At 39.3% G+C, this 23,596-nt stretch overlaps 3 protein-coding genes across 3 annotated transcripts; 1 reads left to right on the forward strand and 2 right to left on the reverse strand.

Annotated features, from left to right (window-relative positions):
* Positions 1-2,247: 2,247 nt before the first annotated feature.
* Positions 2,248-9,170, reverse strand: LOC118227753 (protein phosphatase 1 regulatory subunit 3E-like). The gene has a single exon (XM_035418602.1). The coding sequence runs from the start codon at positions 8,825-8,827 to the stop codon at positions 7,907-7,909; it is 921 nt and encodes a 306-aa protein (XP_035274493.1). The 5' UTR covers positions 8,828-9,170; the 3' UTR covers positions 2,248-7,906.
* Positions 9,171-9,928: 758 nt separating this feature from the next.
* Positions 9,929-13,508, forward strand: LOC118227752. Its single transcript, XM_035418601.1, has 3 exons — positions 9,929-10,173; positions 10,480-10,668; positions 11,380-13,508. Exons 2-3 carry the CDS (start codon positions 10,492-10,494, stop codon positions 12,310-12,312), a joined length of 1,110 nt encoding a protein of 369 aa, XP_035274492.1. The 5' UTR covers positions 9,929-10,173; positions 10,480-10,491; the 3' UTR covers positions 12,313-13,508.
* Positions 13,509-16,496: 2,988 nt separating this feature from the next.
* Positions 16,497-23,388, reverse strand: LOC118226965 (ATM interactor-like). Its single transcript, XM_035416979.1, has 4 exons — positions 22,863-23,388; positions 20,455-20,580; positions 19,949-20,148; positions 16,497-18,420 (listed from the first exon to the last, which is right to left on the reverse strand). The coding sequence occupies exons 1-4, from the start codon at positions 23,094-23,096 to the stop codon at positions 16,659-16,661; spliced, it is 2,322 nt and encodes a 773-aa protein (XP_035272870.1). The 5' UTR covers positions 23,097-23,388; the 3' UTR covers positions 16,497-16,658.
* Positions 23,389-23,596: the final 208 nt, after the last annotated feature.

A 23,596-nucleotide genomic window follows, 5' to 3' on the forward strand; every position in this document is an offset into this window, starting at 1 on the left:
TAATAGCCTTACTTCATCACGCAAATGTTATTTACCGGGATGCTCTATAGAGAGCGCAGGAAGCACGTGCAAAGAGCTTCCTGAACTTCAGGAAGAATTTCAGAGATGACGTTGATTGAGGTACCCTCGAACAATTACAGACAGGATGCACTTGAAAAGCACCTCAGAAGAGAGCACCACAATGCTCAAGTCAGCATTGAGGCACAAGCAAGTAGAACTTCATTTACACAACTGTTTCGAATTTAACATAAACTTAGACACAAACTAGCAATGACAAGCTTGTTATAAAGTTTTTCTTGCAGTTTTTTTTCTGTGTTCATTTTAGATGTACCCATTGTAAAAGCCTATGATCCAGTTCTCAAAGTGGAACATGCTGCCATCGTTGGGGTTTTAAATGGCTGTACTGCCTGATAAAACATGAAATTGCACACCACATAAATTATACTGCCTTTCTTAACCTAGCTCAATGACTATTTTGAAGCTAAAGGTATGTTAAAAATAGATATGACACATTTTGTCATTGAGTAGAACATTCACAACTTTTAATATTTCTGTTCTACGATTTTAGCTTGACTAAAGGACCAATTACAGATCCCATTGGAGTATTGACCGAATAATCCAAATTTTAGCTAAGCTGACATGACTGAAGAGACTATTCCGAAAGCCATACATTCATCACAGGCCATAGGTCTTGAAATAGATGAATCAACAGCTGGGCACACACATCAGGTGATTTCATACTTCCCTGCAATACAAAAATCAGTTAATTTTACCGACTGCACTGTCTAATGGGCAAATATGTTTTGTTTAAAGGCACAGAGGAGACCTTTTTGGCATTGCCATTTCTTGACATTGTCCCTACAGCAGATGGTAAAGCCGCAACAATTGACGCGGCTGTTAGAGAGGTGATGAATGTCAAGAAGATCCTTGTGACACGAATATTTGATCTGGGAACTGATGGAGCATCTGTGATGACTGAAATGACTTTCTGAAGAAAAATGTCAACTTTAAAAACTAATAGGCTACCTAAAAGTAATAAAACCTATGCCAGAAAGTTAACAGTATGACTCTTGCTGAGTATCTTTGCTGCCCAGTCTGCCCTTGCCAGGAAAGGTGCTGCAGACTAGGTGCATTACATGAAAACATTCAGAGGGCACCTTCAACATCTTCACCTCTACTTCAGCAACAGTGCAAATCGCACAGAAGTACTTAGAACAGCTTCCACCATTCTTGGAGTGGACAACCTTAAAGTGACAGTAAGACAGTCTTTTTCCTTACTCCTGGCAGAGAACAGCTTACCTAGCACAAACTTCTATCCAATCTCTTTATTGTCTATTAGGAAGAGAAGAACACAAGATGGCTGTTATAGGACAACACCATCCCCACCTTGAGGAGAAACCCTCCAGCTGTCCTTGCAGCCCTTGCTTAGGAAGCAAGCAAACAGGAATCTGTAGCTCGAGGCCTGTAATACGTACTATACTACCAACAGGTTTATTGGTGCAATTCACCTGCAAGCTGATGTCCTTCCATACCTGACCCAGAAATCCAGATTGTTCCAGGAATTAAAGAACATGTAATTAGCAGTTAAATAAGTAACTTCTTTGCCTATTTCTGTTCTACCTAAAAATAACGTCTACTTTATTTGTGATAGGACCCTGTGGCAATTGAGACAATTAAAGAAGCAGGGTACTTGGTTTCAGAATGTAGCACTAAGATCATTGCGAATGTTGAGACTGCCCACCTGAAAATACAAACTGAGGGGATAAAGTATCATTAACACGTGGGTGATTTTGGCGACATTAGGTTATGGATCCCTCTTGGACAGAAGCAACAGGAGAACCTTCAAAGGAAATTTCCTGATCTAGATGGCAAGAGGTCAGCTGTGTGTCAGATCTGAAGCTACGGGCCAGAAAGTTACAAATCAAGGAGGAGACACTGTGCAAATAGTATGTTAACCTGTGCTAATAAGATACTACCACCCCTGCCCCCTGATCAGCCTAACCCTAACCCACATCCTTTTCTTATTGCAGCTGCAATATTCAGCAGCACTTGCATTTTGAGGCAGTGCATTTCCTTTTTTTTTTTGAGTGACAGCCCCACCAGAATCTGATGGGTTGAAAGCAGTTTGAAATATGCAGTGAAATTGACAGATGTTGGGTAACACCTACCCTGTCAACACCTACCCTAAAAGAATTTCTGGAGGAAACACTGAGAAAATATAATTAACACAGAAGAATAATAATATACTTTGGTGTCCAACGCAAAGGCATTTATTACCACTGTGTTAGTAAAATACTGGCTACATTACAAAGTCACCATAAAAATATGTACTTCAGCTGTGCATGCAAACAGCCCAGATACAACCTCTGACATTCAGACGAGAAGACAGATGAGAGGATACATCAACAAACGGACATAGACATTAGCTATACGCTAAAAAAAAGTTTGCATAGATGAAAAAATCCACACAAGTTAGTTTCATTCTTTTGTTCACAAAACTATCTTTAAAAAAAGAAGACACACAAACATAAATCAGACATATATCACATTTAAGGTACTGCACTGATAGTGGTACAAAATAGTAAGTTAACACGCAACTGAAAATATAAATATCTCTAGCCATTCACAGAAAAGAGACAAGAAATAGTGTCAAATTGGGAGTAGCCCTCTTTAACCCCCCTACAATCACATAGGTAGCTTTCATTCATATTCCACAGTGCAAAAAGATTTTAGCCCCAAAAGGACATACTCTCGTGTGCTATTACATCTAGATAATTACATTCTCGTTACAGGAATCAGGAACATTATTTCAATGTGCTTTCACTTCAGTTCTCACATTCTATATCCATTACCCCAAAATCCTTGTTCAGGGTCCACAGCCTGGTGGTCATTCCAGGACAATGAAGAAATCTCAGGGCAGGTCATCCTCGCAACGATCAAATGGTACACTGACCTCAACTTAACAGAGGGAAAGATTAAAATCACGAAACGCAGTTGGCCTTAAGGTTCATTGATACAATGATGGAGGCCATATTTGAGTCCCAGTGAGACACAGGTCTCAACTTAAACTAAAACAGTGAATAAATTAAAGCCAAACCAGTGTGGCTGTAACTTTCTTTCAAAACAGGCATTTTCCAACTTAATCCTAGACCCACTGTGTCTGCTGTTTCTTCAGTCAATCTCTTGATCCATTAACATTTCTGAGAACAAGTTGTTCCATCCTTTTTCTGTAAACTTACATTAACACAATGCACGTTTGACTTTTTGTCACCTGTTGATTTGTCTTTGGCCCCATAGATTTCCACAAATGGTTTAGTTTAAGTGAACAGGGGTCCAAAATGTCACCAATTAAGATCACATTGATGTATACAGTAATTCAATAGGACTACTCCATATAATTCAGACTATTAAAACTTTAAAAAAAAATGCAATCTCTTTCTAAAGGAATCAGCACATAACAGATAGTGAAATGTTATTTAATCTGAATGATTTAGTCTTGGAAAGCCAAGTGAATAGGGGATGTGTTTTCTTCATGGCATGATTGGCTATTTATGATTTTGTGATTTCAAGAGATTAAAATCCTTAAATTCATATTAAAAGTTCATAATTAAGAACAATGAATAGCTTTGGCCAATCCAGGTTTCAAATATGTTAGAACCAAAAAACAGCAAACACACTTGATCCCAAGGACCAGGTTTGAAAACCCCTTTAAAATATATTATTATGTAATTAAGTTTCACACTCCTTGTTGTTTCTTTTGTACTGAAAATAAAGTGAAATTTGTCAAGAAGGCAAGATCATCACCATCTAAAATGTGTCGTCCAAATGTCCAAACTACTTATCCTTTTATTGAGACCAGGAAAAGCAGCCATCAGTTGAAAGAGGCTATATCATTTATCGATATAAAATATATTATTCAAATAAGGTTCAATTTCCTTGGCTAAACAATCAGAGAATAACGTAAGACATGGAGAATGGATATTTCAGTCCAATAGAAATGCTATCCTGGGGTGACAATTTGCTTTCTGACCTCTACATTTCAAATATTCATATTCCTATTCTCTATGCTTGTTTTATACAGAAGGGGTTGTTTATGTGAGCCAATCACAGGAAAATCTATCCTTCTACAAGGATAAGCGCACAATATTTAGAAGGCCTGTCCTTTCAAACCAAGCTAACATTCAAAAAGAAGTCTACCATCAGTATCTCAAAACAGAAACATATACCAATTAAATACACAGTATAATGTATATCCTTGGCATCATCCAGACTCAAATATGTTTGCAGAAATTCACTTAAAATGTCTCGATCGCAATGAAACACAGGATTTGTCACATCTGTGACTTAAATAAAGCAAGAGGTCAAATCAATCATTAGCCCCTTTCACACATGGAACCCACAACATTACTGGGTTCAATTAGCTATCTGGGTTAGATAGTGGTTTTCCCCATTCACACAGGCCTCCTATGCGGATAAATCCCGGATAGATCAGGCAAGGCAGGATGTTAATCCTCTGAAGCAATGCAAGACAGATGTTAATGTCACATTGGTTTGTCTAACCAGAACTAATGTAACGTCAAGACTGAATAATAGTTTTTGCAGAGATATAAATCACACCAACACAACACAGTTGAAGAGTGATAGTTTCAAGATAATGTATGGTGACATATTTTGCCAATATAGCTCAGATATAGTCCTAAATAGCAAAGGGTAGATAAACAATGGACGAATGGTTCATCAGCTAAAATTTAAACATACAGTATATATGCAATTGGTTTCTGTAAAAAGGCAATGAAAATAATTATGATCAGCAAATGAAATAGCTAGCTATATGTGGCACTGATATATGGCACTAGCCAGCTTGCTCCATTGAGTAAAAAGCTACGTAAATCCCTGACACAGAAGTTCACCAGGGAGGAGTATTGCGTAGCACACATGCAATTTGTGAGGCACTGACAATTTTGTAATGCTGTCCTTACAAAAAACAAAGTCTTGTCAGTCAAGTACAGCAACACTGCTTATTATACTGCTAAAATAAATGTTAAAATTTCCCTCACAAAACCACACAATGCAGCTCCAATATCTTCAATGTGCAAAGTCTTATATTTGTGCAAGAATTGTTGACAGGGCAGATTCAGTAACATAGGCTATTTATGAAATAATTTGTGTCAGAAACAAAAGGTCTCAGGTAAGAACATCATAACCTTTTGCGTGCTTTATCCGGGAATGCTACTGCTTTTGTTCACACTAGAACCATGGCAAAAGATTTCCATAAATCTTACTAGGTCCTGACAGGGCAAACTGAAGGAACGTCTTACATGGAAAACTGACTCGGACACCTACACTGAAAAATGTGTGAAAAGGGCTAGAAGGACAATAAAAATCTAATCTAATCTAAATTAATTTTAAAAAACGAATTTATTTTAAATGCATTGGTTTAGATTAGCCTACTTGCAATTACAGATATGAAATGGTCACCACTGTGCATTAATTAGGAAGACTCATAGGGATAGAAGGCTAAGCATCAGTTGCACGACACAATTCCTGATACAACCACTTTGTTAAATCAATCTAATCTATGTTGAAAGAACAAATGAAATATTGTGATTCTTGAGTAAATACTGTACTTGAAACTACATTTATTGTATAAAAGTACACAGAGCACATTGTGTATAGTATAGGGGAGTAACGTTACGATGGATCGATGTTTTGGTTCAAAGGGAAACGATTCAATCCAATTGATACAACGTGCAAAAATTGATTTGTACTGTTATGAATCATAGCAAAATATGAATGCCAATGTTCCTAATCTTAAGGCGGCTATTGCCAAATAACAAACCGTTGGCTCAAGAATCAAAATTGTATCATGTCGTGGTGAAGCCTGAGGGTTACACCCCTAGACTATCGGCCTTGCGACTGAATAGGGCTGCAATCCTGAATGGTTGACCACTTAAAGCCCACAGTCACAGCAGTTGAGCACATTTGACTACTTCCCGGTAATAGGAACAGGCCCCAGAATCTGCTTAACCATGCACACCAAGATTGTTCCATCACTGAGCAAGGTGATAAGAAAATTCCAACATCTCCTCCAATGTAAAAGCCTTTTTGATCTACCATATTCAATTTCAATCAGCATGTTTATTTGCTGAGGCTAAACACAAGTAGTTATGATGGTATTTCATCTTCAGGTCTTCTATATATTTTGTAGAAAGTCATGACATGGTATTATACAAGTGGTGCTTACCAATACTAACAATCATACATCAATTTTTAAAGAGAAATAATGCCTAAAAATAAAATAAGTGCAGAGAGAACAATAATATTGGACACATACGCTACGGGCATTCTGTTATGAGTGTTAATATATGGACTATATATACACTTCCTGGTCCTGTTATATTTAAAGATTTCCTTAAGTAAAATATAATAAATATAGATTTTTTCAAAACCCATCTTTACCTGAAAATTAGCTTAATGCTATAATTGTGGCTTAATCTGTCTGAAGTTTTTGCATCCTTACAATGCAACAATGGTTATTTCACACTTCATGGGTCTACTTATAACTCTACCCACCAAACATTATACCCATCACACACCTTTAAGGCAGGAGGAACAGACTGCAGCCTGGCTGTCATATAGTTCATAATCAGGAATACCCAGTATTCCTATAACCAGTAACCAGTAATTTCTCCTTTATCAAGAAATTAGGGCACACGCAACTACCATCATATAGAGAACTGAATTCTCATTGGTTAACTTCCCTTCCGATTAAAAAAAAACAAACCTAAAAATATATATATATTTATTCATATTCGTGATAATGAATTGTGATAAAAATAGATGCTTTCACATTATTAGTTAGTACTACTTTAACAGTATTATGCACCAGCAGCCATTTCAGTAGGCTAGTCACAATGCCACCAGAGGAGTTCAAATCTGATACCAAAACTTTGCCCCATTTTAACATTCTACGGGTAACGCCTACAATGCTTTCTGGACATTTAAGGCAATGTCTTTCTGACAGAACTCAAGAGAATATCTAATGGCAGTAATAATTACATTTCTCCAACTCTGGAATAGCTACATAACATTACATTTATATCTGAAATAACTTTATTTAAATAAAACAGCCTAATCATAATTCATCCAGCCAGGGATTTTAAGAACATTTTCTCCCTTAAGTAAAAGTGATTTGCACGTGGTCCCTTTCTATGACAATGAACTATCGTTTTAACTGTAGCCTACTGCACAAGAAATGTGTCGCATATGTGGCAACTGGCAAGCTGTTATGAAGTCGGAGTAAAATTAATCGATGGTAGGATAGCCTACATAGAAGGTAGACTATTGACTCACAGGATAATCAGAAAGACAGATTTCTTTAGCCAACACATTTAAATGTTACGTACGCCTGAATTTTGTGGACAGTTAGTACGCTAAATATAACAAGGAAATATTTGACAGAAATGAATGTAGGCTATTACGAAATATTTATGTTCAAACTGTGACTCGTATTGTCTTTACACACGATCCTGTCCTTGCCAAAGAGAGCACGGACGCTACGTACGCAGAGCCCGAAAAATCGAATGCACTACTTTCAAGCATCTCACATACAGCTAGACCTGCAAACTATCCGCCTCAAGGTTACAAAGACACTTCGTGCATACATAATGCATGAAAGCCCGCAATAGCATTAGCAAATATAAAATATAGTACCCCAAACACGCGGATATTGCTGTCGCTCAAAATAGTACAATTAAATTAGCCTACTTTTGTCATTTATGCTGCGATAGCCTACAGTGCACAATGAAATGACGCACAAACAGTCACAGTAGCTATTTTAGCAAATGGAAAAATCAATAAATTAAAAAAAAGTAAAAAAAAAAAAAAATTTTTTTAAACCCGCATGCTATATGAAGTGAATCCACCCATTCTCCCAATCCCTTGGAGGTGAGATTTTAAATCTGTGGCGTCCAACTTTATAATTATTTCCGTTATTGTTATCCCAAAACTCTTCACCAGCCACACAGTACTTTATGGCAAACTGTAAGGAGTTTCCAGTCTCAAGAAATATTGGGGTAATGATCTTGAAGAAGAATTTGTCAGTTAGTCCGTCGCTGGATTCGGGGACGTACGACGCAATAATATCTAAATATGTCACCCAGTTATTGAGAGAATACCTCAAAATAACAGTCTTCTCGAATGCCAAGTTTAACACCCGGATCAACCCCGTCAGGCTGAACTCGTCCGTTTCAACAGATTCTAACAACACTTTCATTCTCTTCACTTTTTGGAGGAATCCTGGTAATTGACCAGGATTACTGAAGTGGGTTTCCATGAAAATCGACTGCGAAGGGTTTCTTGGGAATTTTTCAAAGATATTTAGATGTAGACTATTTCCTTTCTTGAAATTGTCTAGCACCCGTTGCGGTACCTCTGGCATGTCGGCGTCGCAAAAGTGCTTGACAGAAGTAAGCTCCAAACCCAAAGAATCGGCAAATCTGACCTTTTTCTGACTAGACGGGCTCCGTCTCCTCGCGATTTCAAGCTTGCCTCTCTCAGTCGGAGTCGGCAATGACTTGCATCTTCTTCGCAAGGTAGGACTTTGCGGAGGTTTCAAAAAGCATTCCCTGCCTCTTGGTCTCTCGGCCACAACATGATTTTCCAGAGGTTCACAATGATCATCGTCAGTATCTTCTTCCCCGTCTTCTTTTCTCTGGCTAGCCGCAGCCAAACTACCGAACAACCCAGCCATACAGCTGTAGTTTCTCGGGATGCAATTCTTTGGAGGCAGCATTACCACGACAGCATGCACAGTCTCACTTTCCATATAATGAAATATCCTGAAAATTAGCCTGCTTCCAAAGCGTGTGAAAGCCGTCAGGTGTCTAGCTAACACATGGCAGGGATATGGTCGTTTCTGACACTGCGGATTTCTAAACCAATCTGCGTAGAGCTGTTGCAAGTGCAGATGACGCGCCACAGAAAGGTTCCCCTCCACTTCAGTCAGTCCTACAGACCGAGACGTAATACGGAATTCCTTAATTAGACTACTAGTCTACGAGAAGCCTGGTTTCCCATGAATGTCGCGAGTTTAATTTCTACAAAAATATAGGCTGGCAAAACATGATAGGACACACCACCTGACGTTAATGAGCCTATAGGGGAACAACTGATACGTGCAGAATCGCTCGTAGACGTCTCCCATGTTGGACTATTGCCAAAATCGTACAGCATCCTGTGGTTTCAAAATAACTGCAAATTACAACGAGTAGGCTTTTGGTTGGCAAATAATAAACAGCATGCCTCTCAGTCGACAATATCATCAGTTTTGAAGAGTGGATATGACAGATATTTTGTGTATGCTACAATATGCCTATTCCTCATAAGATTCGGTCATAATGAATCGCAGTTTGACTATCATATTTAGGCTAAACTAATAATCAGCATTCAGCGATCAGGTTTTGGAAGAAAATATTAGGCTGCATAGAACAGCCTACTGTGCTTGGGTCCTTTGAAAAAAATATACCGGAGCAAAAAACATTAACACGGAAGTCCAATTCAGCCGCCAATAAGTGACAAATATTTTTGCTGGGAAATAAAACTATAGGCTACTGGATATAGCCTACCAAAGTTACCGATTCACGAGTAGTTTAGAGTAACCCAGACCTGCGCTCCTCGACTGGATGCTCTGAACTGACGAATCGCTATGCCATGTTTTTTTTTCTGGCACTGTGGTAGGGGAACTGCGATGAATGATATTAGGCTACAGGCTACAGCTATGCGGCAAGTCTCTCCATCAAGATTATGAATGAAAAACAAAAGAAAACGACCGTTCTACAAAACACGCTTGCAAAAAAGAAATATTCAATATTAATTTTCAATGTTTTCTCTCCCAGACACGCCCTCCAGTCCCCCGTTCTTTTTCCATAGCGTCAGCACCAAGCGCTTCTGTCGTGCCGTACGGTTGTCATGACAACGGGGTTATGTCCTCAATCCGCAAAATATGTGTGCGCATCCTTGTTTGGTGTTATTTTCAGCAAGCTACTGACATTTACGGAAATATCTGGTCTAATAATTCATTGAACAGCCATTTTAGCCATTTTAGTAACCCGGACTCACAACTAGTTTTTCTGCTGCAATGCGAGAAAAAAGTAAGCATCTGCAGCCGTTGGGGTAAATTCGTTTCTCTTAGTCTATTACAGTTACTGTAAAATTAGACCAACCTTATACTCGCTAGTCTTATAAGTTTATCACTTAGAGAATACTAAAATGCTACTTGCAGAGGTTAGCTTGTATGTCGTAGAAATTCGCTTTACTTTGATCCAAAACGAATTAGTTTTTTCGTCTTTTCAACAAGTTAGCTTAGCTAAGTCTGAATTCGGAGTTCGGATTTACTTTTCAAAAACCTAGGAATGTAATAACAACAACAGCAACAACAACAGCAACAATAATAATATAATCGCTTTGTTATTTCTAAAGGCTTCTCTCATAATGAATATTACAAGGGAAAGTGGGAACTGGACTCAAGCTGGTGCTGACATGACTGAGGATACAGAATGCAAAACGGCCGATAGATATCATGTCGATTCACTTTTGAACATCAGCGAGGAGAGCTTTGCAGCATTGTCTCTGTACGGAATGCCTGTTCAATCGGCATGGGAGCAGGTGGTAAGTAATGAAATTGCCTATCCACAGTTAGGTGTATATTTTACGTCCAAGAAGTTACAGATGCAGCAGTGGATGTTCTTAAATTGTTTCTATGGGTTACTAAGTCTACAACAGACGTAGGGCTATCGTAACACTTTATGCACGTACACAGCCTACCTTTTCCTTTTATAAAGAAAAAAAAAATCACACAATCTCTTCTAAAATCGCAGTTTTTCTTAATTATTTTACAATGAACTCGGGTTTCACTTCACCAAAAGGACAATGCAGGCCTACTGTAATTAACTCCCCCCCCCCCCTGTTTACATGTTAGCCTGTTAACTTAACCTTTTACCCCTTGAACCATTATTTTGTGTTCTGTGGATTTCCACGCTTTGTTGAAATATATCACAAGGAAGGAAGGAAACATTTTTTTTTTCAAAATCACAATTTGTTGTCACGTGTCTTTTTGACTCACCAACCTTATTCCAAGCTGTCCATTGTATTCTGTGGATATGCGTGCTAATAATTGGAACAGAAAAACAGAAAAGCAGAAAACATATAAACACATAAATGAATTTTGGGTACTTAATTCTGATTGTTGCAAACGCACTGTTGCATTGCACTTCTCTCATAAGTAAGTCATGACCTTAAGTTTTTAGAATTCATTTATGGGTATATATTTGGAAAAATAGAGGAAAGAAACATTCAATGTTGTGTTTCATATATTGACAGGTGAAGGGCTGGAATGAGTGTCCTCCACTGGCTTGCCTATTTCAGTTGCAGAATACATGTAAGCCAGTCAAAACTGGAGAACATGAATTCCACTGTCTCCTCTGTATTGATGCAAATCTTGTACAGAAGCCTGAAGAGGACCATTGTGTAAATTCGGAATCATCTGTAACCATCTGCAGTTTGCCTGAGGAGCATAAAGGCGAAAACAGTCTGTGCCCTCCAATACACTTGGAAACACTGGAAATCTCCCCATCAGAAAACTCATTTTCAGACACAGAACAAGACAATTTCAAATATGAAAAAACAACAACAATTCAAGCTGAATCCAGTAAAGTAATAGGAAGGGCTAGACCTCCAGACACTTTACCAAAGTTGACTTACATGAAATTGGCCATGCAGTGTCCAATAATGAAAGAAAAAGGAATTATCAACAAGTTCTCTGTATTGCCGCCTGTGAAGGGCTCTGGTTATCCAAGGAGAACCAGACTGAGAAGTTTGGCAGCCTCCACACTAAGCTCATCAGGCAGTTTGACAGCAGAGAACATATCATGTGGTCTCCCTTTAACAGGGGAGGGACATGCTGTGGGAGAGGATGTCTCGCCAGGTACTAATTCAGGTGCCGAAGCACTTGAGGACGGCAACAGATCATTTACAGCCAAGTGCTATCAGTCTACGTCCAGCAAACAACTACTGTCCACCTTCAGTATCAGATTATCCAAGAGATCCTCATTAAACTCATTTGATGACACACTGTCACGGGCAGCAGACCTTGTGGGCAGAAAAATAAAGAATGCCAGTCCTATTAGGGCAGGCATGAACAACAACCAGGCCCATAACCAGAAACGAACAGAGACCGAGCTACCTATACTTTTTGGGACCAGAGTTCCAATACAAGCAATGGCTCATCGCATAGTGTATACTTCGCATGCTTAGAGCCCTGATTGACAGCCTCTAGCTACCTCCAGGGCCTTTTCCACTTCAGTACTCCTACCAGTGTTCCTCATTGCTCCAATTCTAACTCTTCTTCTACCAGCTCTAAACTTCAGATCAGTTATCGGTATGTTTACAATAGAAATTTGGCAGACAGATTTTGGTATAGATGTGTCTTTCATGATTGCCTTAATAGGTAAAATAAAAAATGCAGTATACTGGAAAGATGCTATAGGAGCTTTTTTTAAACCTGTTAATTTAGACTGGTGATACTACTGTAAAACTGTTTAATTAAAAATCTTTATGCAGTATTACACCTTGAATGTTATACACCTTTACACCATGCTTTTAAAATATTTAAATTTTAAAAGGAAGTTTTGAATAAAAACCTTCATGTAAAAATGCTGTATTTCTGTGAAATACAAGTTTCATGGGAAACAGTGATAACCACTTCTGCCTGTTGGGTGTTCAAGGAGTGTGTGAAGGTGTCACACTTTGGACATTGTCTTCAGAGACTATCACTAATAGAGCTACTGGAAGGCATGGAAAATGTCAGACTTTAATGGCATTGGTTTCCTGTAATCTGATTTCTTATGATAGATTTGTTTGACTTGGGTAGTTTCACCCACTCTGAGACTATCCTGACCCTCCCCCCACTGAGGGTTACTTTTGTATCCCCACCTGGCCCACAAAACTGGCATTGGTGGATGATAACCTTGTGCTTTGCTAATACAGATTCCAGAAGTTGTTTTTCAACAAGTCAAATGTTTGAAGTAAAGGATTGTCAGCTGAATATGCCAGTCGAAATGCTGACCAAGAATAGGACATTGCTATTGGACAGTTTTTTTACTTTGTTTTTGGGTCACCAGAGACGTTTGTATCTAATGAAGAAGAAGAAACAAAGTGTTAATGACAGTTCTCAGAATGGTTCAGCAGTAAGTCTCATTTAATGAAATTGTGAGCTGAGTTAAAATTCTTTGCAAACTATGCAGACTTATTGGGTTTTTTTTAACAAAAATATCTGGCTTTGAATTGCTCCCTACCTACACAAATTCTAATGAGAACATTCAACATGCTAATGAATTTTTGGATATTCACACTTCCATAGGGATTCCATAGTCTTTTCGTGTGTTTTAAATATTACTAAGAGCTGTTACATTTCTCCAGTATTTTAATGCACTAAATAAAAGATCAGTGTTCAAACCCAAGTGGTCTGTAGTAATCCTTTTGAGAAAAAATATAAAAGTAGAGGTATCATTCATCATGTGTCATGCATCAACAATTGCATTAAAGTCATGACACCATCACCAAATTCAAGGAATTTCATACTATGAAAGAAAAGCAACATCTTGGAAACCTTTTTTGAACAGATTTATTTTGTATAAGCACTGCATTTGACAGCTGAACACATGATAACGTAATACTCCATCTGGGAAACACAAAAAAGTGTCAATCCAGAACTTTAGTTGTAAAGAAATTTCCTGGAACAGATAAGTCTACGTGCATTCTCTACAGAAAAAAACTAAAGTTGTCAGTCTGTGAAGAAGACATTTTAGGTATATGTAGACATTAAGCTTTATCAAAGTAACACCTATTAAAGCAGCAAGAAATTGTAAGTAGTGTTCTCACAACTACTTGTCAATATTATATACAGAAAAACTACCCCATCAGTTTTTTTAGTTGCGAGGACTATTCCATGTGTCTGATGCACACAGTAAACAGACCAAAGAAAAAACCAAAAGAACAAAAACCAAAGAACAGCACAAGGAATGGTTCCATGATATCAGAGTCCTGCATAGCATTCTGGGACACCAGAAAAAAAACTGGATCAAAAATACTGTGCTTTACCAACAAACTTAGAATAAGAATACTCAAATTTTCACATTTGACACTGAAGAAAAATATACAACAAAACTGCTGAAATATAAATCTATTAGGTTTACAATATATTCTGCATACATAATTAAGGAAATAACTTTTCAGTCTGGGTCCCTTCCTTAAGAAGCAGCACAGTGTTGAATTTGTTGAAAAGCAACAACAAAAATATTCAGTACCACACATATTGTAAGGCACCCACCAAACAACAAAAAATAGATGCAATACTGAACAGTATGTGCAAATTCATATAACATCAAATGACTTGAAAACATTTTATCATCAATTATGAATTTTCCAACTCTTTCATGAAAGCTCATAATATAAAACAAGAAGTCATGTCAGAGCATTATTAAAGTGACAGCAACTACATTGGTATTAGAAGAACAATGCTTAGGTCCACTATACAGGATTTTGTGGACCCTGCAAGGGTCTATTGTTTTGTGACTCCTTTTTCACAGCATGTGGATTGGCCTTAATAAGTATAGAACACAAATCATTAAAAGTATTTTCAGGCTCAGTATTCATGCAACAAGGTTCAACAGGGCAAAGAATCTTTTGAATCATGCTTCATAAAAATGGAAGGCATGCAAAAATGAAAAGACCAAATACAGTGTGCAACACGCAGCATAGGAAGTGATGGGAGTGTGTGTCTTCTGCATTAATGCCTTCAAAATCCCGCTGTAGGCATAAATGATCTCCACATAAACTACATTTCCAAAAGTATGTGGACACCTGAACATCACATCCATATGTACTTGTTGAACATTTCATTCTAAAATTATGAGCATCAACATGGGCCTCCCTTTGCTGCTGTAATAGCCTCCACTCTTCTGGGAAGGCCTGGCTCGCAATCGGCATTCCAATTCATCCCAAAGGTGTTTGATGGGGTAGTCAAGTTCTTCCACGCCAAACTCAGCAAACTATTTCTTTATGGACCTTGCTTTGTCCACGGGAGCATTGTCATGCTGAAACAGAACCTTGCCTAAACTGTTGCCACAAAGTTGGAAGCAATTCTCTAGAATGTCATTCTATGCTGTAGCATTAAGATTTACCTTCACTGGACCTAAGGGGCCAAGCCCAAACCATGAAACCGTCCTTGGCCATTATTCCTCCTCCACCAGACTTTACCGTTGGCACTATTTGGACCAGGACAGTTGGCACTATGCGTTCCGCTAAACCAAGATTCATCACTCTAGAGAACTCATTTCCACGACTCCAGTGGCAGTGTGCTTTATACCACTCCAGCAAATGCTTGGCATTGCACTTGGTGATCTTAGGGTTGTGTATGGCTCCTCAGCCATGGAAACCCATTTTATGATGCTCTTGACAAACAGTTCTTGTGCTGATGTTGTTTCCAGAGGTAGTATGGAACTCTGCAGCGAGTGTTGTAACCAAAGACAGATGATTTTTACACGCTACATGCAGGGAACAACGCTACTATGCGGTTGTTCCCTGCACTTGGAACCGTACTTCTCTCTAGGGTTTTCGACACACTTGTTCCTGGTTATGGTTACACACTTTGTTGTACGTCGCTCTGGATAAGAGCGTCTGCCAAATGCCTGTAATGTAATGTAATGTAACATGCTTCAGCACTTGGTGTTCCTGTTCTGTGAGTTCTTGTGGCCTACCGCTTCACAGCTGAGCTTCTATACATTTGATGAGCTAACCTGTTGGAAAGGTGGCATCCTATGACAATGCCACGTTGAAAGTCACAGTATGACCAATTCTATTGCCAATGTTTGTCACTGGAGATTGCATGGCCGTATGCTTGATTTTATTCACCTGTTAGCAATGGGTGGTGTTGAAATACCTGAAACCACCAATTAGAAGGGGTGTCCACAAACTTATGGAAATGCAGTGTACTTACTGTAAGAGTCACTGGTGTAGCTGAAATCAAGTTTTGACAAAGCATTCTTTACAGTGCCAATGTTTCCATCAGTGGAAACAGTCACCCTGCTATCAGTAAATCAAGGATAAAAGTCTGTAGCTTCACCTGCAACAAACAGTCTAACTGGTGCTGTTCTGTAGCAATAGACTACACAATATAAGCATTTAAAAAATGCTGAGCATAAAGCACCCTGTGATTCCAAATATTAATCTCTATTTAGTCTCAATCTGAAAATACACATTTATTCTCACAGGAGGTAAGCATTTTCACCAACCACACATATTAGTGTTCAAATTGGAATAAATAGATACTGTACAGTAAAATACTCAATTTGTTTTTGTGCAAATTAGTAACGTGTAAAAAGCAGCGCATGAAATTATAAAGTGCTTTGGATGTCACAAAAAAATCTTGAAATGTGATCTACCAGAACAAAATTCCTAGGAACCTCTTCTATTTTGACCATGTTACCCATGAGGTCACAGTGTAAAGCCTCACTGGGATGAAAGATCCCCACCCCACCTCAACTGGCTTACGAACTGCCCTTACAGTGACTGACACCAGGAATACTCAGGGGTTGAGTTCCTCAGAGCGTGGAGAGAGACAAGAACTCATCACTGGTTTGGGTTTCCACAGAGCTGAAATGAGACTCCATGTTCCAGGCAAGGTCGGCAGTCAGAAAGTCGTCCATTACCGTCTGGGTCTCATTGCTGGTCAGAAACAGGCTGCCCAGGCTCTCAAAAGAGCTGGTCATTGTTTGCGTCTCTGTGCTGCTCAGCTTTACCTGGCTGCCATCAGCAGCAGGTTGGAACATGGCATTGATGTCAGTTTGGGTCTCGATGTCTGTGGACTCAGTGCTCACAGAGAAGCTTGACTGCTTTAGGAAGTTCCCCAGGGGTATGTGGCTGGTTGTATCCAAGAGGAAGTTGAGATCAGTTTGTGTCTGCGTGTCGAACATCTCAAGGCCAAGATCGTTGGAATGGGCTCTTCCATTTTCATCACTGTCTGGCAGGTGGTTGAAGAAGAGGAAGTCTGTCTGAGTTTCGATGTCAAGTGACTCCAAATGAGTTTCAGTGTTCAAGGTGAGAAGCTCACTCTCCTCTGTCTGGGTTTGAATATGCACAGTGTTTAAAAACTCTTCAAAGTCAAAGTCGATACCAGGCGTTTGTTCTTGGTCGGATGCTAGTTCCACTTCGCAGCTAGCTGTGGTATCTGACAGTGCGCTGTGGTTCTCCAGTGCACTGCTGTCCATACTATCAGACAGCATTTTCTCAATGTCACTGAACAATGTCATAGTCTGTGTCTGGTTGTCTGCCATAGGGTTCTGGTGGAGCAGGTCAGTCTGGGCACTGAAGCTCATCATCCCACTAGACTTGGCGTCATACGGACAGGAGTCACTGCCATTCAGAGGTTCCTCTACAGTGTTGTCAGTTCTGAAAATTCCTTCCTCTGAGACAGGTTGGGTCGAAACACTGAGGGCCTCACTATTGAATATTTCTGTGCACATCACAGTTTGGTCTATCTGCCTTCCATCTTCAGAGATGGCCAGGCTGTAATTTGTCTGCGTTTCCCTGGTGACATGGTATGAGGAGGAGTATGTCTGGCCTAAAGTGTCTGTTTGTGCACAGGAGGAGGAGGTGATTTTGGACAATGGTGGCAAAGTCTGCGTCTCCACGCTGACAGGAAGTTGGACCTGAGCGGCAACACTAATGTCTGTCTGGGAGCAAGATGAAACCAAGGCCTCGCCAAGAAAGCACAGTGGTGCTGGTTGGTGGACCTTTGAGAGATAAGTTATATCTGTCTGGATATCAGTAGATGTGCTCTTTCCCCTGTGTCCCATGTCACTCGCCAGGTTATGGTCATAGCTGGCACTCTCCAAGTTTACTTGGACTCCAACGCTCACACCATCTAGTCCAAGGCTGGAAACAGGCATGGTGTCTCTGGAACTCAAAGTCCTTGTACCCAGGGCTGGTATCACTGCTTCCATGGACTGAGGAAGAAGGTGGATGGCACTCATCACAGAGCCTTGTCTGTCCACAGTCAGGAGGACCGATCTCATGGCATTACTATCTGCTGAGGAGAGGAGAACTGGTACGCGGGCAAACTGCATCACAGGAACATTCACCAGGGCCATCTTTGGTTTAGGCAGCAGAAGCTTTGGGATGTTTTTTGTGGAACTGGAGTTTTGGCTCCCAAACTCTGAGTGAGAGGCTGCATCAGCTGAAATCAACATGTGAGAAAGAAGCTTTTTTCCCCTGTTAACTACTTGATACACATGCTCACTGGGCCTGGCTTTTGTGGCACCATTTAGCAATCCCTCCATCTTCCTTTTTTTGACTGGGGGATACCTGTAATGAGGAGAATAAGTGCTTGTCAACTGATGTTAGAAGCAAGGAGCAAACCGTACATCAAATGTAAGGCATGAAGCACACTGCAGTTTCTACAGACTAACCAGATGGTCAGCTTAACCTTGAATGGTTTATCTACCGTTTAAACTGAAATGTTTCAATTTCACACATCTTAAAGTTCCAGGAAACTGAAATCTGTGAATTATTTGCTGATGTGTTGTTTTAATACTTTTTTGAATTCACAAATGGCCAAGAGATATTTTTAAATTATTATTACAAAAATAACATACAAAAGCCTGTGCCTAAATTGGCTTGCTTTCTCCCTTGGCTAAACACCAGGTTTACAGTGGGACGGGCTAACTGGGTGTTTGTTAGTTACGTAACAAAAACCTTAAGTACAGTGAAATCCTTTCTACATGATGTAATATTTAAATGATGCTCTTGCCACTTTTGTGTGAGTAAGGCAAGCTAAGTTGAAAATGCCTAAGCATTGCCCCATCTCTGGATGCAGAGAAAGCAATAAGCTTTTTTCTTTTCCCAAGAATGAAGAGGCCTACAAGAAATTGGTTTTATTTCTGGAGCCCATGGGCACTGCAATATTACAATTACCCTTACAGTTCAGTGCCCATTTTTGCCAGGAACTTGTCGCAGAACATGGTTAATCAGCCAGTAGGCCTACTATTAGCTATCAACAATTAAATAATGTTAGTGTACAGTAGCTCAGGGTTATAACATTATTACACATTGAATGGCCTTCAGGTTTAACAATACAATGGTGAAGCCTAGTTTATGTTGCTTTCTTTTGTTTGTCTGGCAGTGTAATGTTACTGCATGGGGCAGTCTTCTCTAACTGACTCCAATCTACCAATTGGAAATGGTTTACACATGACTTACAGATATGAATGTTAATGAGCTCAGGATACACACCCACCCTATCCTTGTCTGCTGAACAAGTCACAATAATCTAACAGTGTTTATTACAATTTAATGGTTATAATTGTGTTAAAAACTTGAAATAAATATTAAGAAGTCAATAAATTGTCAATTCTGTGGAATATAACCACAATTTTAATCCAGTTTTCTGAAGATTTACAAAGGAACATTACCAAAGGCATTGATTGTGGCAATGGATGTTCTCTTGGTCATAGTCCTTAAAGAACATCTAAAGATATAAGATATAATAATAAATATAAGATATAAATAAATATAACACTACTAAATGAAAACTCCTAGAATCAAGGTTAATAAAACAGGATTAAGACTATGAGCAAGGAACAGACCAGGTACTATGCAGCTTCCTTGTTAGTATGACTACATTACTTCCAATTTGCCACCATTAAATGGATATGTCGCAGTCTGTCTGGAACCTTTTTTAAGACCCCAGCCTAGAATAAAGAAGTAGAGATGACAGAAGGAATACAGAAGCTGATCATCTGGTTACCATAAAGAATCTGTGGCCTTACAGCATCTTGCTTTTGAGCAGTAAGATATAAACAGGGCACACAATGCAATAGAAACTGGTGAGTACCTGTGCTCTGTAGGAAGCTCATGGCCTGTCCTATAAATGTGAGACAGCAATGCAGCTCTGCTGGCATAAGGGCAGCCGCAGGTGCAGTGAAAGGTCTTCCCACAATCCTCAGCATGCCTCCTCAGGTCCCACTCAGTGCTGTAACAGTTGCTGCATGTGGTGCATTTGTGCTTCTTTTCCGCGTGCATCTTCATGAAGTGCTACAGAGGGGGAAAAATTAGAAAAAATATCACATTTGCTCAAGAAAAAACAATCTGAACCTGGACCACTTAACTATATTTAAAATCATTGGTCACAATTCAAAAAAGTTATGTGGCATGGATTTTCTGCAAAATAAGAATGCTTTTGTATCTGCCACCTTAACAAATCTAAAACTATATATTTACATTTCAAAATCAAAAGAATAAAAAGCACATAAATCCGGAGGGAAGTATACATTTCCCCACCCCCTTAATATTTTTCAAATGTTCCATATCTATGTTCTAGGTTGTTACAGGCCATGATACCTGTTTAACCAGAGAAAACTGAGAGAAAGGTCTGTTGGGTCCTCTTGGACAGCCTTCTACCGGACAACAGTAGAGCTTCTGTGACCCCTTCGTGCTCTTCCTCACTGTGGGGTTAACAAGACCATCCTGAAACAAATAAATGAGAACATGAGTCCTCCCTTTGATAACCGAAATAAAAAGAGATGCACCGAAATCCTCTGCAAAACTAATACAACCCAAACTTTTAAAAACAACTTTTTCCAAATTCCATTTTTGACCACTAAATAAACCAGAAACAAGGGTTGCCAGTTGGCCTCAGTTCTTTAATCATCCTGACTGCACTCAACTTTCAACAAGTTCATCAATATTACATTAACCCTACTCTTGGGACATGTAGCACAAGCACAATGTATTATTTTGGCAGAGCTCCTCAGTAATATCATATTGGTTTATATTCAGCCGAGCGTAGAGGAAAACGATCATTAGTAAAATGGCCCCTTTCTTCCATCATACCTCATTCCTACACTTCATTAAAAATAGCTAATAAGCCGTTACATAACAAGTGATGGTAATTTTGTGGAGGGGGCAGCACAAACACATAGCGATGCAGACAAACACCAATTTACATTGCCGCTAATTGCTGTTTTTATGGCAGCGTCAGGCAATTATCCCATTTGCCAAAATAGGTGCATAAAAGTAACATTGTAGCAATAATACAAATAGCAAGGAGCATGTGGTTAACCTCAATCCACCTAATCTGGAAAACTCCTGCTTATCAGAGGTCAACTATATTGACTAAATCCCTGAACAGTAAGCATGATACTTAGATAATTTCACAGTATTGTGCATTAGGTAAATAAATATTCCAGGGACGGCCAGCAAGCTTAGCACAGATTCAAACAGGATTGGCTAAGAGGACGCATTTAGATCATTTCTATTAAAGGGACACCACAAGACTGAACAACACCCATGACTGGTTTATGATCATTTCCCACAGAGTAAAAAAAATGGTGGGGGTCTGTGTGTATATCTGAAAAAAGAAATAGTCTGTGTGCACGATTGATATCAATGGGAAAAATGACACTGCACCAGGTAATGAAGAGCAGTTCATATTCAGGCCTTGTTGCCAACATAACATTGACAAAACCATTCTATTTTACAGTCACTTACACCTCTGTCAGGGAAAAAATTATAATAAAAAAATAATATCTCTATGTGCCATCCAGGAGCTCTGATTGGCTAGAACACTGAACAAGGCAAGCTCAATAGTCAGATTTGTGTGGGTGTAAAACCTTGAAATGGGATTTTGCTCAACAGAAGCACTGTGTACTGACAGTTCCATAGCTGGAGACAACAACTGCACTTCATACTATATGGAAATTGTATCCAACGCTGCATTGATTAATATTGCATGACTGTTATATGAGGCAGGACAAACCTTTCTTCTCTACTGGCATGGATAGTATTACTTCAGCTGTCAGATATTAAAGCGGACATATCCACAGCCATTGGTCGACACCACAGTTTTTAGGCTGACATTCTGTATTGCTTCCACAGACAGCAGACCACTGTGCTTTCTTCATCCACTCCATGAAGTTTCTAAAATCTTTGAAAGTCAATTTACCCCTTTAAAGCAGCCTATCATCTAAGCTTTTAGTCAGAAAATCTTTCTTTCTAATCTGTTATTCTGAACATGAAGGAGAACAACTTTTCTTCGAACAAATCCCCTGATATGGCATTACTGAATGTTTTATCAATTATACTAAAATGGGATGCTATTCTCAGAATAGATCTTACCACAGGTTCTACATTCAATGTTTTAATCATTAATTTTTATGAGCTGTAGAACCGACAATTATTCGCATAATCGCATTGTGGAGACAAATCCGTGAAAAAATCCATGTCTTACAGGTAATAGCCTACATACATCTGCAATTATTCCTCAATATGCAAAATATGTATTATGTAAAAAAAAATGATAATGGCTAATGGTGATAATGGATCATTTCTTTATTATGCTATGCTGTTATGCAATATCTGGTAGCGCTACCCAATTGGACAGCCCACCAGTGACATCAGCAGCGATACGGCTATACTCTAGTATGCGTACAAAAGTCATGAGAGAAAAGTAATGCTTATAAGGAAAATCTGTAACTAAGAGGGAACCAATCTGAGGCAAACCAGGAAGAATGGATAGAACATGGATGGTGTCGATATTGACTTCTATAGGCAAGATAACTGGATAGCCTGCCAGCTACACACAATTAAACTACGGTTCATTGATTTGCTCGTACAATCATCTTGCTATACTACACCAAGCTTCAGTTGCAAAGCAACATTCAGCCAGCGACGTCACTTCATAGCGAGCTAATTATACAACACAGGACAACACTTTTAGTACCCAAATAAATGAAAATTCAAACATCTACCTTGACCCTGTGTGATTTGACAAGATGCATGTTCAGAGCTGGAGTGTTCGGGAGAATCTTGCCACATCCTTCCACGGTGCAGAGGATATTCGTCCGCACCTCTTTGGTTAGCTCCATGATGGAGGGCTTTATAATTTCCTTGGGCTGTGAATTCTTATCTTTGTTATCTTTTACGCTGTCGGTGCCGGCATTGTCGAAGTATGGATGTGCTCTGCTCTCTGAGGCGGCAGCCATGTTCCGTTGTCAGTCAGAACAGTCAACCCTATAACATAAACATCGCGGGGCGCACACTAGAGAACTCGCCCACTTCCGGGAAAAAGTATCACTCGACGTGAGGCGTCTTGTCAGAAATTCGCTATGTTGTACTACAACGGTGTAATCTCGTGTCCAACTTCAAATTTTAGCATAATACACACTAGCAGCTCCGTACTGCTTGCCGATAGCAAACAGACGAACAGTCATTTTTTACTATCTTACCTGCATCCCGAGGCTTTGTGCTGTAACTACTGCGACCAATTAACGGACTCCTCCGCAGTTTCGGAGTTGTGCACATCTTTTGTACCCCATGGCAAGGGTATGACGTGGTTTGGTCTTGCAAATTGCAAGGATTAAGTCCATTGATTAAGCACACTAGATAAGGATATCTTCACATCGAGCAATAATAAATAATTGAATTGCAAAGGTAGGATTTTGGTTTTGATGACATCAGTTCATTCACTACCCATTGCCACACA

This window comes from Anguilla anguilla, chromosome 5 (genome assembly GCF_013347855.1).
Source record: "Anguilla anguilla isolate fAngAng1 chromosome 5, fAngAng1.pri, whole genome shotgun sequence".
Taxonomy (NCBI): Eukaryota; Metazoa; Chordata; class Actinopteri; order Anguilliformes; family Anguillidae; genus Anguilla; species Anguilla anguilla.

Excerpts from the sequence above, each read along its gene's own strand:
- LOC118226965 (XM_035416979.1), bottom strand. The coding sequence starts at position 23,096 with ATGGCTGCCGCCTCAGAGAGCAGAGCACATCCATACTTCGACAATGCC. Across the intron at positions 20,581-22,862 it reads TCAAATCACACAGGGTCAAG|GATGGTCTTGTTAACCCCAC; the intron begins GTAGATGTTTGA and ends TATTTGTTTCAG. Across the intron at positions 18,421-19,948 it reads GAGCTTCCTACAGAGCACAG|GTATCCCCCAGTCAAAAAAA; the intron begins GTACTCACCAGT and ends TCCTCATTACAG.
- LOC118227753 (XM_035418602.1), bottom strand. The coding sequence starts at position 8,827 with ATGGAAAGTGAGACTGTGCATGCTGTCGTGGTAATGCTGCCTCCAAAG.
- LOC118227752 (XM_035418601.1), top strand. The coding sequence starts at position 10,492 with ATGAATATTACAAGGGAAAGTGGGAACTGGACTCAAGCTGGTGCTGAC. Across the intron at positions 10,669-11,379 it reads AATCGGCATGGGAGCAGGTG|GTGAAGGGCTGGAATGAGTG; the intron begins GTAAGTAATGAA and ends ATATATTGACAG.